The sequence below is a fragment of the Uloborus diversus genome, chromosome 10 (genome assembly GCF_026930045.1).
Source record: "Uloborus diversus isolate 005 chromosome 10, Udiv.v.3.1, whole genome shotgun sequence".
NCBI lineage: Eukaryota > Metazoa > Arthropoda > Arachnida > Araneae > Uloboridae > Uloborus > Uloborus diversus.
This window is the reverse complement of record NC_072740.1, coordinates 135,039,885-135,060,726: the sequence shown is the minus strand read 5'-3', so window position 1 is coordinate 135,060,726 and position 20,842 is coordinate 135,039,885. Positions and strand designations below refer to the sequence as shown.

The window sequence follows — 20,842 nt, the reverse complement described above, 5'->3', positions numbered from 1 at the left end:
GTTGAATTTCGTACGTGAAAACTTAACTTGATTTAAATGTTGACATTCCGATGCAGACCTACCTTTATATGCTCCTTTAAGTAGTACGTAGCAGCTTCTACATTTCAAAACAACATTCTATGTAATTAAAAAAGATGTAATGTCAACAAAATTACACTATAAAATATTTTTATTGACAAATATTTTAAAAATATACAGTATAAAAAAAACATCACAATTCTTCTAAAAGTGATGAGTACAAAACATCTCCATTCCTTTTTTTTCTCATCATTTCAAGCTTCGATGTACTATAACTAATTTTCAACTGCAACTTCCATAGCAGAATCTGTTGCGAGGAGCCTTATACTTGATTATTCATATTTTGAACAAAAACTAAGAAAAATATAAGTAATTTTAAAAAATACATATTAAAAATAAATATAATGCTTGGAACTTACCTATTTTCTCTGAACACATCCCTTTTTTCTGATTATTGTTCTTAAGAACAGTCAAGTAAACTTTTCAATTCAGAAAATAAGATTAAATAGTATAATGATGGATGATAATGTACAAAGCATGTGTTTTGCTATTTATAATGATTAAATTATGAGATATACTTACCTTACGTGCTTGAGCAGGATACAGCTCGGAAAATATAGACTTCACAGAGATGAAACATCAAAGAGATACTACGTCAATTAAACTAGTACCTCTTACATGTTCTTCCCTGTGTGTATTGCCGGGGCCTTCCTTTCTTTCTTTCCTAAACTAAAACAGACAAATATTTTTATGTGAATCAATTGCATAGCATTAGTGATAGCTTCTAAAATATCAGTATACCGAGAACTTAGTGCATACTCGGCATGGTGTTCATGAGGCAATGGTTTGAAGCATGCCTGACTTTCAGTACACTGCCAAGTCGAGTACTCACATAAAGCACTATTTGGTGTGGCACTTGAAATCAATTAGGAACATCAATTACACAAAAGGTGAATTTTGAAAACTATGATAATTCATATTTCAACTTTATAAAATTTACAGCATTCAGATGTTTTCAAACATCTCTAATTTCAATACAATAGCATCCCGAAAACCTGGCACCAGCCATAGATACAAGAATTTAAATCTAGGTATTATAATGCGCCTAGTATATGTTTCTAGTCATTAAAACAAACAACCTCAGCCATTTTTAATGAATCAACTATAGGTCCCAAATAGAAGGCTCACTGTCAATAATCTCTCCTATATACTACACACTACCAATAGTAGTGATGGGCATAATCAAGAACTTTTGATAATCGAGATCTCGGTAATAGAGTACTTCTGATAATCGAGATCTCGGTAATTGAGTACTTCTGATAATCGATGTGATTGATAATTGAGACCTTTCCAAATCGAGAACTCGAGCAATTGATAAGAAACCTTTTAAAATCGATAACTCAAGTGATTGATATGAGAGCTTTTGGAATCGAGAAGTCAAGATGTGTCAATCGAGAACTCGAGCTGTGATAATTGAATTCTCAAGGGATCTTGAATAATCGAGTGATTTGATTATGAGAACTATATTATGCCCATCACTAACCAATAGCATATTTCTAACATGCACAGAAAAAAATGGTTTTTTAAAAACAAAATTCGTAGCATTTGAAAGTTACTTCTACAAATTTACTCCTTCAATCACTGGTCCTTAATCAGAGTCAGGAAAGAAAAGCTTTATTGAAATCCAAAATGGAGTCAAATTCGCCACCTAAGCGTTTGAAAACTAGGCATTGAATCAAAAATTTTCAGCCGCAAAATGTGACTTGATGACTGCTTATTTTTAACACTGCGGTACTTGGTAACCCAACAAAAAAAAAAAAGAAAAGAAAACTGGACCACATTCCAGCAAGATGAAAAAACTTGCACGCCCCGTTAAACTTTTGGATAGGTCAAATTCTTAATTTGCCAAAAAGGAATTTCAAACTTTGCTGAATTATAACATACGGTTATACACATATGCATACATCAATAATGAAAATCTTTATTCAGATTAAGGCAATCAATAAGGAAATAATGTCGTTATATTTGCCAAATAACCAAACATATGCTGAAAAAACACATAACTTCCCATCAGGGCTCCCCTACTTGCATGAAAAACTTTTAATGCCTACCCAATAACCCAGCATTTTAGAGCTACACCACTTCTTGGTCCCGCAGAGTTTTCTGGATTCGACTGTAATATCATTAAAGTGCAACAATCAGAAAATCAAACAAAATCATGATTAACACGGAGAGGTTTAATTAGAAGTATGAAATAAATACATTAGTTATTATAGGTAAAGTATATAAAACAAAAAATTCTAACATATTTGATAACATAACTACAGGAAGAAACCAATAAAAGTACACATCGGACTAGTGTAAATGATGATACGTAGGATATCAGACATAATATGAATGGCAAGACGAAGGGTTTTTCGGTTTTTATCACAACACAACGACAAAATTTTCAATTTTTACAAATCAAAAGAATTGATACAATTTAAAGAAAAGATTCACTCTTTGATATTTGAATACACATTGAGAGAAAACTCGAATTTGTGGAAATTGAGTTTGCTTTATCTTTTAAATGCAAACCTAATTTTGAGCAATGTATGCATTTGAACAATTTAATTAAAAGGATATACTTTTTTTTTTGGAGAAATTTGAGCATAATACAAATCATTCAATTGGACATTCGGATACGTTGACACTTATAAAATTAAACTCAATTTTAAGTTTTAGCATCCCATTTTTCATCACAGTTATAAGAGTTTAAATATAATTTACTAGCAAAGTAACACAAGCATAGAAAACAAAGTACCTAGCCTAGTTGTACATAGATTTTTAACATTTAACAAATAGCAACGAATGAAAGATTGAAGAAATGCAGACCAACCGTACACGCACAGAATCAAAGTTTGTTAGGGTTAAACTTGTAGTTTTGACTCCTCATATCACTAACCTTTCATTACAAACTGCCGTTGAAAAACAAATTAACACCTGTGGAAATCAAGAAATGAATATCACCTTCACTATCAATTTAATCTTGCGTAAAGAAAAAAAAGTCAGCAGACTTGAATCTCCGCATCGTCACAAGCGATCTTGAAAAAAATCAACTAAGTTTAGAAATAGAAGAAGTTAGAGTTTTCTCAGTTCACACAACTCGATTTTTTTTTACAAGTACGAATTGGGAAAAAAAAGAAATCACTTTTCTTCTATAAAATTTCAAAATAAAATAATTTCGCCGCAAAATTCAGAATACAAACAAATCCGGTCAGATCTAAAAGTCAAATATCTTGAAGTCATCCTGGAAGTAGACATTCGTGGATATTTATAATGCAACGTACGGGATATTGAGTAGTTATCTATAAGATATCCTAATATCTATATCTAAAACATGTTACTGCCTAGATCTCTAGAATACATGCACAAATCCATATCTATGATTTGGAGATACCTGGATATCCTTAGGATGTCCAAATATCTATGTCCATGATTTGGAGATACCATGATATCCTTAGGATGTCCACATATCTATATCAATGATTTAGACATTTTTGGACATTGTTCAGATGTCTTAAGAAATCTAAAAGACGTCTGGACATGTTATAGACCTGTTTAGATGTCTTTGAGATATTTGTGGTTGTCTGGGTCTATGCACACATATAATTTTAAGCCCTTGTACACCGCTATATGTTCCCTCAAAAGGTATTGACAGCGAGTGAAAAGTGGTTTATGTCACTAAACGCTGCATTTCATATCTCAGTGAATATTGGTCGTACCAACGTCAAACTTTTTTTGCTGGTGTTATTTTTCAATTAAAACTATTTTCCTAAATTTAAGTTAGAAAACCTGGGGCCCATATATATATATATATATATATATATATATATATATATATATATATATATATATAATATTTTTTTTTTTTTTGAGTTATTTTTATTTTCACTTCAAACTTTCAATATCTAAACTCCAACTGATTTACAACATTTTTACAATTGGAAATATGCATCTAGGACTGACAGTTGTGAAAATAAAGGTCTTTCAGGTTAAAACAGAACACTCTGTATAAGTTAGTAAAATGTGCATTGTTTTTATTTTAAATGTTATATACCAGTACTGTTAAGTTATACATCTCCCAATCCATAAAAAAGTTACCATTTAGGAAAAAATACGAATGCCTCAAAGATTCCTACTTTTGTTGCTTAGTTCTTAAAAGTAAGTATTTCAGTATTTTTTGGAAAAATAATTGAAATTTCATCATTAGCATTTTTTTAACTAATGAATTGATAACATGTACTTGAGACAAATGTCCATCAAAACTTCCTTTTACTTTCATGTCTTTTTAAGGAAAAATATATTATTTTTCACAGCTCAACCTTCATATACATAAAAAGGAAAGCTGAACGAAAATAATTTATCTCACAGAACATATTTGAGTTTTAATGAGTCAATAATTGCAATTAAATTACTTTCAATTTCAATGTCATACTCAGAACCGAAAAGTGATGCTTATATCTTTCACAGAAAAATGGCTAATATATTAAGAAAAAACTTCAGATCTAAAGGTCATATTAAACTGTGTACAGTCGTCCCTCCCTACTTCGGGTTTCAACTTTCATGGCTTCACTACATCGTGGTTTTTCTGTTTTTTTTTTTTTTCGTTCAAGTATAGTAATTAACCTTTTTTTAATGCTCTTGTGTAAACTTTTTCCTATGAAAGAAAACAAAGTATGTCTTTTAAGCAAGCAGGAATGTGCCAGCAGCTCCAATTGTGCCAAACCGTGTCAATCACCGATTTTACGTCAAACTGCTCCCAAAGATTACTAAATGGACTTTTCTGAACCAAAATTGGACAAACTTGCACCAAAAGTGCAATTTTGCATTAAATGTTGCAGTTCCTTCAGCATATATTTGGCAGTTTTTGCAGATTATCATCAGCAGGGTGACGACAAATCAGGGAAATCACAGAGATCAGGGAAAAGTCAGGGAACTTTATCACTCTGGGAAAAATCAGGGAAGTATCAGGGAATTTTGAAAAAATAACAAAAATTCATGGAAAATTGATCAAAGAAGAAAAAAAAATTTTTCTTGCAAAATGAAGTACTTTGATTCCCTACAAGTTTGACTGGTTGTTGAAAGATTTCAATGTGTTTTACATAAATATGTCTATTCTGCCGTGTGCAAGTAAAGGGCAGTTACTGCACATTTTTCTTTTTTTTTTTTTCATTTTTGTCATTTATTGTACATTATCTTTATTGTACATACTCGCTAATTTGGTTTCCGCTGAAAAAGAACCGTGAAAAAAGCGTCTAATTCAAAATTTTTCCTATTGTTAGCACTGAATCCACCACACTTCTTCAAATATCTCAAAAACTAATTTCTGCAAATACTGCCGTTTACCTGCACACGGCTTTATCATTTACGTAAGTAAAACTATATTACTTCTATACTTTAACTATCGCTTGTTATTCTTGCAGCAACAACTATACTGCTTGAAAATTCAGTTCAAAATTATTTCCATTTAAATTTTTTAGTTTTATCATGATTAGAAATCTTTAAGAGTGGTTTTAATAATTTCTCCTAGAATTCTTATGTTAACTGGTTCCAGGAAGTAAAGTATTAGTTTTAGATTTCCTACAATATTTCTCTGTCGATAATTTAATATACTATTTTACCCCACCCCAAAAAAAAAGCATATTCTCAAAATATATAGGAAACTAAAATTCTCCCTGTATATTGCTATCCACAAGTCTAAAAATATTGAGGGGTGTCCCGGTATGTAGGAGAAACTTTTTTTTCACATGCATTTTTGAACCACCCTAATGCATACTTCCGGTTGCTAAAGTGGTTAAAATAAGATGTGGAGCTAAAATGTAAAAAGTTTAAAATGCAAAAAAAAAAAAAAAAATATTTCCTATAGTTTCTTCTATAGTTTCCAAGTCCCCCACATTGCATTTAGGAAAAACACAAGCATGAGCAAACAATATGAACAAAAAATATATATATATATATATATTAGTTCGACCAATGTTCTCACCAAGATACACTATATCACTAAAAGTATTGGGATACTTTCAAAAATTCACTTTTACGAATTTCTTGAGAATTAAGAGGCCAATTGCTCTGTAATTTTTTCACGTAAAAGGTATACTCCAGCTGTTATTTGACAGTAAAAATTTAATCAACTGTTCATTTAGGGGACCGGCAACAAATTGAGAAAACATAAAAAGGTTTTTATCATCTTTTGTTGTAAATAGCTGGAAATAAGCTATACATTTCAGTTTAAAAACATTGTAGATTTTATTTTTATAGTTTCGTGGACGTATCTCTTATACCCATGGAGATATAAAGCATTTCTTTCAAAAATACTTGTTTTATTTTAAGGTTTTCGGCTCATAGCATGCAGAGTTTTCTGTCGACTGTTACTAAACTTTCAGAATGTTTAACAGCATACAAGAGAAACATATTACAATATAATCTCGATTTAATGATTATCAAGGGACTGGAAAATGTTATCGTTAAATCAAGGATATCATTAAATCGAGGAGCATAGACATTCAATGTGGTCAGATCCAGAGCAATGAAATCATGGTATCATGTAATTGAGGAAATTGTTCAATCGGGTATCCTTAAATCAAAGTTATACTGCAATAACATTTGAAATTAAAAGATTGAAAATTTGAAGAAATATGAACGTTTAGAGCAATTAAATTTTTACTGCCTATAAGTGAAAGATAGCCATTTATTATCTTCATAATCCAAAGCCCAAGAAGATCCTACACCTCAGAATAAAATTTCAGTTCAATATATTAAAACTTTAAATAATAAATAGACAAAAAGAGGATACAATTTTTAGAGCAATTGAATTTTTTTAAATAGAATTCAATTGCATAATTTATTATGCTTTAATTTGTGTAATTAACTGTTTATCATATATGGCAACAGTCAGATGTCTTATTGTTATTCCTGGGATTAGATCTCTTACTGTTGCTCTGAGGTTACGTGTGTGTCTGTGTGTTAGTTAGTTAGTTAGAGACATGAAACTATTTTGGAGGACTGAAATTCACAAAAACTTTTAGGATCATAATGTTGATCAATTCCATGAAAAAAACCCCTCACTTTTCTGAGAATCAAATTGAAGGGGTGAGAGGGAGGGGAGTGTGACCTCTGAAATGTCTGAGATCATATATATTTTCCTTTCCTACGTTATTCATTCACTATCATCCATTTTTTAAACTTTTTTAGCGAATAGAAATGTTTTTGTTTTGTATTTTGTTCAAAATTATATTTTTAAATGGTATTTTCTATGAACATGCCAGGTACACCACTTTTTCTTTTTATTATTTTTTAAAAGTGATTCTTATTATTTTTAGATCCAAGCTCTAAGACTTTTAAGGACAGTCCTGTCATCTTGGGATCGTCGCTATTCAAACATGAGAAAAATCAACATTGTTCAACAGTTATTTGAAATGCTTGGCAGCGTTCTTTTGTCTTGTGCTAATGATCCGACATTGGAACTCATTGGTACATTTCTTTCGCCCTTTTTCTGTCTCTGCTTGAGTAAAATTGCATGTGTGTTTAATTTTGTGCCAATTTATGTTTGAAATGAATGCTGTGTTGATAAGAATCTAACTGCAAATGAAAGCTATATTTTTATGATATAAACATTTTTAAAAACATTTTGTTAATGAAAAATAAATGCATAAAATTGTACTGTACCAGATCCCCAAATGTTTAATGAAAGATTTATGCCCATCAATTCAAAATCGCTTTTAACTCATAATCATGCACTAACTTTATTGAATTGCAAGATCTCTGTTTCCAGGTTGGCATTTGGGCACATTCAGACTTTTAGTTGAAATGAAGGTGCAAATGTACCGTGCCTTTTATAAATAAAATTTATTATGCTAAAACTTAATATGTATAGGTTTTTTCAATAACAGTAAAAAAAATTTTATGAATCTAACATAAGAACCTCCTAAAACTATATTGCAGTTTTTTTTTTTGCACTGAAGAGAACAAAATGTACTCTTTTGTCAAAGAGCTCATTTTTGTTCAAAACATTTAGATCTAATTTCCAATTAAAAAACAAAAGAAGAACAAATCCCTTTTAGACTCAAAAAAAAAAAAAAAAAAAAAAAAACAGTAAAAAATAATGTGAGCAGCTATTATATAAAAAGTATAATCTGGAGTTCTCAACCTTTTTTTAATTATACATACCCCTAACAAAAGCAATTTTATTAAAATGTGTTTTACTGGATACAGTAAGACAATCTGCCGTACTTGGGGAGATTCAGAATATTTTTTTTTGAGAAAGATAGGTTTCAAGATATGGAGGTTTTTATTAATGTATTAAAATCTGTGGACTATGAGTTGTTCAAGCAATGCGTACTAGGATTGTTTGGTTTAAACCAAATGGGTATTTGTAAAAAAAACCATGTGGTTATTTTTTTTTTCAGAAATGTTTTTTTTTTTTTTTGAAAAACTTCATTGTTTTCTCCCAAATGTTTTCATAAATTTTACATATTAATGCAAAGAGTAAAATCTTATTAATGCAAGGTAACTAGCAAAGCTTTGCAGATAAATTACAGCTTAAATAAACGTAAAGCTTATATTTTTTACGGTAATACAAGTTTGCTAAATAGTTTTTCTTTTGTGTTTTCCTTTTTTTTTTAAATCAATGCAGCTTTCCTATTAGGTACATAAATAAATGTACAAGGCAGACCAACTAAGTTTTTCTAAAATTACATGGAGAAAAAAGTTTGAAATGCAAAAAATCTTTTGCATTTTAAACTTTTTCCAAAAAGCATATTTCAACCAAAATTTCATTTACTACCTAATTTGCTTCATTACTTAAGATTTGATTACTAAGATTAAATTGACTAGGACCAGTCTAGCTGGGCCCAGAGCCTGTTGCTGGTCGTCACTTTTGTATTTGTATTTGTATTTATTGAGAGAGATTATGTACCATTGAAGCAATGCATAGTGTATATGAATCTTAATGCTAGAATATTTAAATGAAAGGAGAAAAAAAAACTAAAGAAGTCTAAGAACACTTAGAGTAGGCATAAAATTACGCTTATACTTGAACACTTTTTGAATCCCTGGTAGAAGATGCCATCAGAGCAAAAAAAAAAAAAAAAAAAAACCCAGAAAATATCCATGAAACTCAGTGCTCTTATTAAAAAAAAATTAATGCCAAATTTTCACCTTTTTAAGAACCTTTTTGATCCTAAGATAATAAAAGAAGTCTCTTATGAATGGTGCAAGGATAAATTAACATTAATTTTTATGAGTCTTCATTATTAAAATATGTTAAAAGAGTATTTTCATACTGGGGCTTTTAATTAAAATGATTTTTTTTCTTTGATTAAAAAAAAAATGTATTCCTAAATGCTTTATAAACCAGGAGAAATAATCTCTGCAATGAAAAACCATAATGATTTTCATAAAACCTACCTGTCCTGTTTCTATAATTGTTGTCACTGATACATTAGGTAAAAATATTACATGATTTGTATTTTTTTTTTTAAATTCTTTAGACAAAATGTACATTGACCTTTGATTTTTTTAAGTTCTGTAATGTACATTAGACTTGTGATTCATTTGTAGATACTGCAAAATACTTTCCATGTTTAAGAATGGGTGATTTTAATTTTACTTTTATTTTTTATTTATTGTAGATAGCTGTGATTATGAGAAAATTAATTTACAAGAATTTATTTTTGGTTATTTGTAGTTAATAATGTCTGAACTACCACAGTAAATTATTTCTTTGATTATTTATACCAAGGCCCATTACATATTGTACTTTTTATAATAGTGAAAGATTTTCAAACAATATTCTCCTATAGAAATTTTGACGTATGAGAAAATGAAATTGCAAGATTTTACTTTTAATTGTTTAATTAATTACAAAGAAATTAGGTAGAAATATGAATATTATACATTCCTTAACAATTTATTCATAAAATCTTCATGATTTTCCTAGAATAAAATTGTTTTTCTTAAAAATAGTGTTCAGTTGAAATAAAAATGGTTTAAATCAAAAATAACTGGTTTGAACCAGAAAAAAAAAGTTTTTTTTTTTTCTTTTCAAAAAATTATTTTTCCCCCCAATGAACTGAATAAAAATATAATATACTGAAAACAAATTATCTAATTAATTGGATAAACATTTCATAATGATTTAATGCTCAACTAAAAAAAATCTGTTAACAAAAATTGACAGTTGTTGTTTCACCTACAATTCTTTTAAATTTTGCAACTGCTGTAATTTCTGCTTTTGATTTTTCCTTCTTCAACCTGCTCCCTACTCTTTCATTTATCCTTTTTTGCAGGAGAAATAATAGCACGTTTCCAGTTTGTCATCTTGAAGTGATATATTCCATCTTCCCTTCCCAATGTAGTATTGTGGGTCAGTCAGTTTTTGCACCTTGCATTCACTTTGTCCCTCCCCTCTATCTCCTACCGAGGCTGGGTATCATCCTCCATTATTTCTTAGTTAAATACTAATCTCCTGCCTACTTTTGTTCTCTTAATAGCGAAGAAAAAACAAGGTTGTTCTTCAAATTTCTGTAGCAGCGAATTGTGAATTGGGAGAAATAGAGGTTTTGCGTATGAAGTATTTGAGAAAAACAGGGGAAAAAGCGTGAGAAATAAAGATTGCTGGAAAATTTGAAAAATTCGAGATATGCAGTTTTTTGAGGTAGACAGGTTCAACTGAAATAATTTTGTTTTAATGTAAGATAACAGGATAATACTCACACTTTTGATAAATTAAGTTGCAGTTGATTATTACATCACACGTTACACATTATTACATCAGAGATCTGTCCAGGTTTTTCTCAAGGTCATATTTTTGTGAATTTTATAATTTTTTTTTGTGAAGAATCAAATTTATTTGTGAAATTTCTAGATCTAAATCAAACATGATGTATCAATACATATTAGATTTCCAATTTGCATATCATTTCATTAATAAGAGGGCTTGTAAAAGGTCTGATCTGGTCAATCAGAACTTTTTTATTGGTCCATCTTGATACAGCAGAATTCTGTGGCCAGTCCCTTTTAAGTAGTTGCAATTTCATGAAGAGTCCTTAGATGGACCCAAACTTCCTCTGGCCAGACCTTCATACGTCCATTTCCCCTGCACATATTTTCTCTCCCATTCCTCTTCCGTTTCGTTCCATTTATCTTATTTATTTTTTGATTAAAACTTGTTATACATATTTTAAGTAATTTGCTGTTGTAATGAGAGTAGTTGTTATTGATTTATTGATTTTTTTCCTTTTCACATAAATTGGAATTGTGCAGGATATCTGTTGAAGATCAGAGGAATATTACAGGATTTTAATACTTAAAGCTGTTAAATTAAGTGACAGATCATCTTTAGAACATCTGGTTATTATTTTAAACCTGTCAAACTTCAGATTGTCTTAGTTGTTAAGACCCCTGCTCAATAATTTACAAATACAAATACAAAAGTGACGACCAGCAAAATGCTCTGGGCCCCAATTTACAATCCCCAGTGAAGATCAATGGCCCTTTTAAAACTATGTTCTCCCTTGCTCATTACCACCTCTTCTGATAAGCTGTTCCAAGGTTCCACTACCCTGCTAAAATAATAATTTTTTTCATAATATCCATGTTAGCCTGAGATTTAAATAGCATAAAACAATGACCCCTTGACCTGTTTTCAGTGCTAAAAATCAGCCCCTTAACATCTTTCATTTTAATAAATTTAAACAACTGAATCATGTCTCCTCGGTCTCTTCTTTGCTCAAGACTGCACGTTTTTAGCATTCTGAGCCTGGAATCGTAGTCTGAATGAGAAAGTTCATTTATTAGCCTTGTAGCCCGCTTTTGAACCCTTTCCAATACATTAATATCTTTCTTAAGATAAGGAGACAAAAACTGAACAGCATACTCCAAATTAGGTCTTACCAAACTTCTATTTATTTGAGTTAATTTATTTAAAATGAATACTTTATTCACCTTCAAGTTCGAAATAATTTGTGGCATTTCATTCATTTCCTCACCTTAGTTTGTTTACAGTTTTTGCCTTCTTTCTTGAATTAAAACTTCTGAATATTATTTTAGAGTTCCCACACACGGAAAGATGGGCAATGCGTCCACAAGTATTATGGACTGCATCTCATTGCAGCACTGTTGCAGAAGAATATATCAGTGTTTTGAGACATTTGGAGAGTTTACCCACTTGGAAATCTGTAATTGGGTCCCTCTGTTTTAATCAACTTAAACTCATAAAGGAGAAACTTGCTCCATTTACTGATATGGTAAATGTTTATTTTTTATTTATTTTATTTTTTTCAAAGCTATGTGTGAAACAATTAACTAAAAGAAAATAATGCTTGAAATGATGAAAGCGACACTTTTTAAATCACAATTTAGCCCCGAAAAATGTGTAGTCAGTTTTAACTTAAATTTTATTTGTTTCTGCACAAATAAAAGTTCATTCCTTTGACAATAAGCCATGTTTGACGTTCCTACTAACTTATATAAATTTACTAGAGCTTTTAGAAAAATGATAAGGAAATGCTGAATTTTACTCATCGATAGAGCAAAAAATAGCTGATAAAAATCCCCCCCTCCAAAAAAAAAAAATTGAGAGAACAGAAGATTGATACTTACACTATATGACCAAATATTGGGACGCTTTAAAAAATTCACATTTTTACGAATTTCTCAAGAAATAAAAGACCAATTGCTCTGTATTTTTTTTCACATGCAAAGTACACTCTAGCTGTCATTGTTCAATAAAAATTAAGTTTTCTATTTAATTAGGGGACCAGCAACAAGTTGAGGAACCAAAAAACGGTTTTTGATCATTTTTCATTGTAAATAGCCCGAAATAAGCTATAAATTTCTGAAATAAGTTAAAAATCCATCAAGAATTTATTTTTATATTTTCATGAAAGTATCTCTCATATCCACAGAGATATAAGCATTTCTTTCAAAATTGCAAATTTTTTTTGAAGGTTTTCAACCCCTATCACGCATAGTTTTCTGTCAAATGTTACGAAACTTTCAGAATATTTGACAGCATGTTAGAAAAACATAAAAATAAAATTTGAAGTATAAACATTGAAAATTTAATGAAATATGAATGTTTAAAGCAATTAATTTTTCACTACACATGCACGAAAGATATCAATTTATAACTTTCATAATCCAAATCTTAGATATATCCTACGACTCATAAAAAAATTCCACTGCAATATCTTTAAAATTCAATAAGTTATCAGGGATCTAACGAGCCAAATTTCTGTAATTCTTGGATAGGCAACAAATGGAATGGGGTCGTTCGTAAACTGGCAACACTTTCCCATTGTCATTGCAGGGTGATTCATGATAAGAATGGATATTTGTGAACGATCCCTCATGATTCATCGTCTAACCAAGAATTGTTATAATTCGGCTTATTAGATCGCTGATAACTTTTTACATTTTAAAGATATCAAGGTGGAATTTTTTAATGAGTTGTAGGAAATATCTGGGTTTCTGATTATAAAAGTTAAAAATTGCTATCTTTCGAGCATGTGCAGTGAAAAATTAATTGCTTTAAACGTTCATATTTCATTAAATTTTCAATATTTTAACTTCAAATTTTATTATTATGTTTCTCTAATATGGTTTTAAACATTCTGAAAGTTTAGTAAGGTTTGATGGAAAACTCTGCGTGATAGCAGCCGAAAACCTTGAAAAAAAATTCGCATTTTTGAAAGAAATGCTTATCCCTCCATGAGTATAAGAGGTACTTTAACGAAAATATAAAAATAAATTCTTGATACACTTTTAACTTATTTCTTAAATTTATAGCTTATTTCCAGTTTTTTACAATAAAAAATTATCAAAAACCTTTTTTTAGTTACTCAATTTGTTGTTTGTCCCCCAAATGAATAGTAGACTTAATTTTTGTTGGAAAATAGCAGCCGGAGTATACATTACTTGTGAAAAAAATTGCAGAGCAATTGGTCTTTTATTTCTCGATAAATCTGTAAAAATTTGACTTTTTGAAAGTGTTCCAATACTTTTGGTCATATTTTGTATAACCTACCAAATTTCAACAAAATTTAAAATGATGCTGCACAAAAATGCCTGAAAATTTGTGTATTTCATATGAAGTGACCGTATTTGTAAATAATGGGACGCAAAGAGAGAAAAAAATAAAATTTGGAAGTTTTAAAAGAAATGTTCTGCTGTCCGGGTTGAAAACCTTTGCTTTAGATAAAAATCATTTAAGATCCAGTTTAACATGCAAAAGACAATGCAAAACTTTCAAAAAAAGATAAGCATTAAACTTCTTTCTCATTTACAAAATTCAATAATTTTTTTGATATTTTTGTTCATAGAATCTTAATTCTTGTTTTAAAAGTGTACATATCGCTATTGCTCTAAAATTAATTTTTTCTAATGATGTTATTGATTTTTTTTTCTGATATGCTAATGCTTATGAAGGATAAATGAAAAGAGTAGCAGTAAAACATTTAATTTGTACTTTCAAGTTTTGATTTAGTGATTAACAAATATTTTGCTAAGTGCATTATTCTTTTTTTATTATAAACTCAATTTCATATTTATCACATCTTTTAATTTAATTGATAATTTCAGAATGATTTTATGATGGGGAAGCATCTTGGAACAAATATTGCAGTACTAGCTACTCTTGGAGGAGTTGATAGCAGAATTCGTTTAGGTGGCATGGTATCTGACAAAGATTCAAATCTTGGTGCTGTTGAAAAAATTTATCCATGGGATGGAATTCATGTTTATTTCCAGGATACCAAAATGATTGGATACTGCCACCCAAGTGAAGTGACCCCTGTATGTAAAATTTTTATTTTTTCAAAACTAATTTCTTTGTTGTTTAACTAAGGTGCTTAGTTTTATTGTTCAACTGCTGTTTTTATTGTACAATGTTTTTTTACTGTTTTTTCTTCAGAATTTAACTCTTTTACAATATTACACACTTATTAACTTGTTTTTCAATATAATCGATTATATGGTTCTATGAAGTCTTTTCAAATTAATGTTAACATGTTAAATGATGTGTATTCTTCTCTGTTAGACATTTTTCAGCAAGTAAAAATTGACTTTGTTGTGTTTAGTCTGAAACTTCTAATCAACATCCATAAGAGGTTTAATTTATATTCAAGGTTTGTTTGCACAGTGATGTTGATTCTCAATAGCTGCATAAGGTAGTATGTATGTATTCCCCCCCCCCCAAAAAAAAGAAAGTCTGGTTCAAAAAGTAAGTTACACTCGAACAATTTAGGTCGAAAAATTCTTTATTGAGAAGCGTGCTATAATACAATATGACACAGATACAGCATTCTATTTTAATGCAAAATCTCCCAGTTGCTGAAGACATTCGCCAGACTGAAGCACTAATCGTTCGATGCTCTGACGCTAGAAATCCGCTCCCTGGTCCTTGAGCCAGCTTAGAACATCTATCTGAACCTGATGATCACTGGTAAATTCTCTTCCCCCCAAATGTTCTTTGAGTTTGCCGAACACGTGGAAGTCGCAGGGCGCCTGATCTTGCACCTTGTAAGACAATGCGCGCTTTGTAAGGTCTTGCATTGTCGTGCAAGAGGACAACACCTTTGCTTAACTTTCCATGTCGCTCATTTTTCACAGCTTTTCCCGCAAAAAACGTTCTGTTCCACAGACTTCAATGTTGGAGTACGTTTTCAGTTGCTGCACCATTTTTTTCTCGTACTATGCCGCAACGATTCAAACTATCCAAATGAAATTGCTGCAGTTGGAAGCTGTGGAACTAAAGTATGGTCTGTGCATATTTCCCTCTTGTTACGAGATGCTGCCATCTATTGGGAAACAAGTGTAACTTACTTTTTGAATGCCCTAAATAATAACCTACTCTTATTATTTTTACACTAAAATTTGTTTTTGCCCCATGAAGATCTGAAGTGCCGTTCCATGTAAACAAAAAATCATCTCATCAGGTGACATGATGTTATTTGGACAATTTCTTATATTGAACTGGGTTAAGTTTAAGTTCTAAGAAGATAAGGATGATAATAATGATGACAATGACAAATTGCTGTTTCAGGAAGAATTAACATTAAGTCATTTAGAGGTAAATATTTAGCAAATTTAATGAAGTAAAGTTGCGTTACTGATTACTTATTTTTTTATGCCAGAAAGGTACAAAGTTGGCAGAAATTAGAGTTTTAAAACATGCTATGATTTATAAAATGTTTTCAAAAGATCAGATGTCACTTTTCATTAATTTGTTTTTGCTGTACATATTTTTAATATCCATTACTTTTGTCTTGCATTAATTTAATATAGAAATGATGCATTGCAAATGAAACATGTATAAGTTTTCGTTTTTTTGCTTGCTCCATTCTGCTCTAATAAATCTAAATAATAATCAATATTTTATGGTCTAAAATCCGGAAATTGGCACAATCTTTGGTCCCAAGCTTTACAATTTTTTCACTCTACTGTATGTAAGAAAGCTGATGAAAGCAATGATATATCACAACTTTGCCATATTATTGGACTAAAGCAGGAAAAAAAAAAAAAAACATCTGATTTTCAGATTTTGAGGCACACACTTCCAGTGGCATCATTTTTCCCGACAGTGAATTGCATAACCCTTGAAAATATTTGTTACTATTGTTGTAAGTCATGTGATTTTTATTTATATTTTCCTGTTACAAACATGCTAGTGGTGAAAAAAATTCTGTTTACATCTTTACTTAAATTTAGAGCTTGAAGAAGCAATAAGAAACTGGGAAGCTTCAAAAATACTTTTGTCATTGATTAATGTAAATTAGTCTTAAATTGAGAACTGTCCCATACTTACTCGCAACAAGTTCTGTTGTTATTTGCACAGAGTATGTATTTAAAATGGTTTGGAGTTCATGTGAATGTTTAGGGAGAGTAACAATTAACATTAATTTCTACTACAAAAATTTGAAGATGTTACCTTCCTTGTATATGTAAAATATAGCTCTGCATCCCGCTGAGCAAGCATTTTCTATTCACCATAGATAGCAGTCTCATAATAAGATCCATTTCCAAACCTTCCACAATGTGCATGGTACTTGGTTACATTTCAAGCTTTTGTAGTTACATTTTGAATGTTTTTTCTTAACTTCACTGTATTATTTTTTGACAGACCTCATGTATTTTCAATTTTTGTTGACTGATTTATTAAGTTTTTATGCTTTAACGTTTATACTAATGAAAATTAATTCTTAACTTGGCAACTTATCTGACAAATTATGATAAAGTTCTTATACAATGTATCTTCAGGTTCCTTGTTCAAAATTTGTAATGTGTGATAAACTGAAATGTGAAAAAATGACATCTATTTGGGCATACTTGTTGGGTCTTGCTGTTGGCGATGAATTTCATGCAGAACTGAATAAAACTGTTCCAGAAAGTTCTTCAAGCACAAGTAAGTTTAAGATTTCTAAAATTTAATCATGATCACAGGGCAACAAAAAACATTTTTTTCTTTCATGCCCCAAGTTTTGAAGCGGTTTTTAGCAAAAATTGGGGCTCTGACTAGAAATATGAAATTAGTTTTTCTATATTAGTTTTAATTTTGAAATCAGTGCTGCTGTTATGCTCAAAGTGTGCAGTTTTAACTCCCTTTTATGCACTTATAAAGCAAGTGTAGGCTTCTGAAACAAAGATCGCTTGTAGTATATCAGTCTTATTTACAGTCTACAACCAGTTAATTAAAAAAAAAATTATGCGATATTTGACAAGTTTAGTAACAACGCTTCAAAGAGGTAAGGTTAACTAGTGAGTTCTTGCCTTGCATATGATGGTTTCGCACAATTTGTGACGAATTGGAACTTGGTATACAATACTTGTAGGACCCGATTAAGATATTTGGTGACCCTAGAACAAGCAGTTTTTGGAGCCTTCTGTAATCAAACCTTCTAGACACAAAAATTCATGGCGTGTCAAGAGGGGCAATTTCACACACATACACACACACACAGGGGTGTTGAGGTACTCAACCTCTAGGGGTAATTGTTGGGGGAGAGAACATCCCACACTTTAACTACACATAAGAGAAGGCACTGGAGCCAGCAAAACTGTCTGGCTCCAGTTTTGCTTCACCATGTGAGACAGCCAGCGACGACCTTTTTCTTCGATAGCGTGTGGACGTCCAATACCATGTCGTCTACTGCTGGTTTCACCGTCATTCATCCACATTGAATAAGTACTAACAACTGTAGGTCGCGAACAACCCACGAGTCGGGCAGTTTCTAAAATACTTGTTCCGAGCCTTCGAGCCATTACAATCTGCCTTCTATCAAAGTCGCTTAGATCCGCAGCCTTTCCCATCACACACAGAAGTAAGTGAAAGAATGATTCTTCAGACTCTCCAACAGCATTTAAATACCACTTCCACCTAATAACGTGCCTTCCACGACATTCAGCCGAGTTCATTGCAAAATTTAGGGGTGGTCATAATGTTTTGGCTCTTGAGTGTATATTGCTTTAAAATTTAATATTCCACCAAGCAGTTTATCAACCATAATAACAATTTAAAAAGTGCCACATGATAAAAAATGATGCATCAAATTGTTCTTTAAAGAGTTAAAAAGTCTGATGTGGATGAAGTGATTTTGAATCTGATATGCACAATTGCCAGATAAAAGTTTCTGTATCTGTGACTTTATGATTAAGAAAGCTCTGAAACATGTTAAACTTGACAAATTTAAGGATACTGTGAACGGATAGACAAATTCAAAAGTACACGGGATTGCTTCAAAAGTATTATCCAGGAGTGGGATGATAACCATATTGAAAAAAATAGAACTTATGTTTGTTTTGATTAAAACTTTATTATGATATTGCTTAAACCAAATTTTGTGATAGTTTGAGTTCAAGTTTTCAGATGCCATAAAATGAAATGCTGAACTTCAGGTGTTATTAATTTCTTTACATTTATTTTAAGCTTTGTTATACTAAGGCTTCAAGCTCAGCCTTGGTTATACATAAGAAAACCAATAATTTTAAAAAAATTGAATAAAGAATGAAACAAAGGAAAAATCATTGTTATCTTTGAAAAAGTCATAAAACAAAATTTGGTAACAAATCACAATTTGCCAACTTGCTGCTTTAGCACAGTGAGAATCATTCTGAATAAAAGCATTTATTCATCACAATAAACTGTTTACTTGTTGTTGTGTCCCGCGGCTGTGGCAAAGAGGGGTGGCATTGCCTCACAAGGAGGGTGAACTTCTAATAAGACATTACTCTGTACATTTAAAAAAAAAATTCAAACAGGGCCATGTAAAACTGGTTTACATTACAAGAGAGAGAAAATAACATCCAGAGCACCATTGGGAATGGAACCCAAAACCTTAGGCATAAGAAGCAAGTGTTTCCACCTCTCAGCCATGAGCCGTGGAGGTCTCCAATGAAATTATAGTGAGTTTAATGGATACATTACCCATGCAATATTGAAGGGAATTTCTTTTTTCAATGCAATAGTTATAATCGTGCTGTTTTGCTATTATATCAGTAATAAAATTGATTTTGATGTGTCTATTATTTTTAATAATTTATTTTGAATAGTGATGCTTTTTGGAATATTTTTTATATTTGTAAATTTAATAAGTTCAAGTAAAAAAAAAACTTGATTTTTACAGCAATAAAATAAATAGAACTAATTTTTAAAAGTTTTATGTGTTTCTTCTGTATATTGTATGAATATATACATTTTTGTTTTGTTTCCAGAGTACTAAAAATTAAAAAATAAAAGCAAAGAAAAATTAAAGTACTTCTTTAGTATATTTTGCATTTATTTTTATATAGGTTTTATTTTATTAAATAGGTAATATTATATAAGTATGTATTTAATAAAATAAGCTTAATGTTAAAGTGTTGTAAATGAAAATTCTACCGTTTTTTCTCCTATTTGTTTAAAAAAAAATGTTACTTTCAAATACGGCAGTTATGTATTTTTCATTATATACTTTTTTGCTTATCTCTGCAAGTATACGGACCATTAAAGAAAGTGAGTGAAGGCTTATTGTGAATAGCAATATATTTTATAAGTGTTGGAGTAACTACTATTTGAAAAATAGTTTGCAAGTTATATTAAACAAATAAATTTAGTTTTTTCTGTTCTTTAAATTGTCACGAAGTTATTATGTGCATTCATCGTTTAATATAATTGTTTTTTTCCCTTTTAACTTTAGGTATAAATAAAGCACAACTTCAGCAACAGTATTTTAGCCTTAATTTAATTAAAGCTCTACATGTACTGTTTAGAAATCAGCATTTGTTAGAGAAAATAATGTTATGTCCTTATCATCAGACATTTTCATCAAATGATATGACAAGCTCAAAAGAATCTGATCAAACAAATGATATATTGTTGCTTCAGTACTTAATGGCTGCTGCTAGTCAACCTTCTCCACTAAAATCTACTTTTTCCTGGGAGGAAATAGAGGTAGTTTGACTGTCCTGATTTTGTAATTAAACTTATAACCATAAATTCATGTTCTCCAATTAATGATTTTTTTTTTTTTGAGTACTCTATTTTAGCTAGTTTTTAAACATATTGCTTTATAAGAATCTCATTTATTGTTTTCTTTCTATTAAAAAAATGATTTCTCACTTTTTTCATGAAAAAAGACTGCTGCATTAGCTTTATCTCAGTACCTGATGTCAGTGTCCATAAGACCAGCAGCCTCCTTTGCAAATGACTCTCAAAGCCCATGCAATGAACCTGGGAATAGTGTCACAAGCCAAGAAGCAAGGAAAACACCTCCAATAGCTAGCTCAACTACAAAGCAGAAACAAATGC

The 20,842-nt window shown here is 30.5% G+C and overlaps 1 protein-coding gene across 1 annotated transcript in view; it reads left to right on the top strand.

Moving 5' to 3' along the window:
• Window positions 1–20,793, top strand: part of LOC129231192 (putative HERC2-like protein 3) — a 68,938-nt gene extending 48,145 nt beyond the window's left edge. Inside the window, exons 8-12 of the mRNA XM_054865439.1 lie at window positions 7,380–7,530; window positions 12,109–12,305; window positions 14,641–14,853; window positions 17,317–17,461; window positions 20,671–20,793. Coding sequence (XP_054721414.1) covers window positions 7,380–7,530; window positions 12,109–12,305; window positions 14,641–14,853; window positions 17,317–17,461; window positions 20,671–20,741 — 777 coding nt within the window. The 3' untranslated portion in view covers window positions 20,742–20,793. The remainder of the gene's footprint in view (window positions 1–7,379; window positions 7,531–12,108; window positions 12,306–14,640; window positions 14,854–17,316; window positions 17,462–20,670) is intronic.
• Window positions 20,794–20,842: the final 49 nt, after the last annotated feature.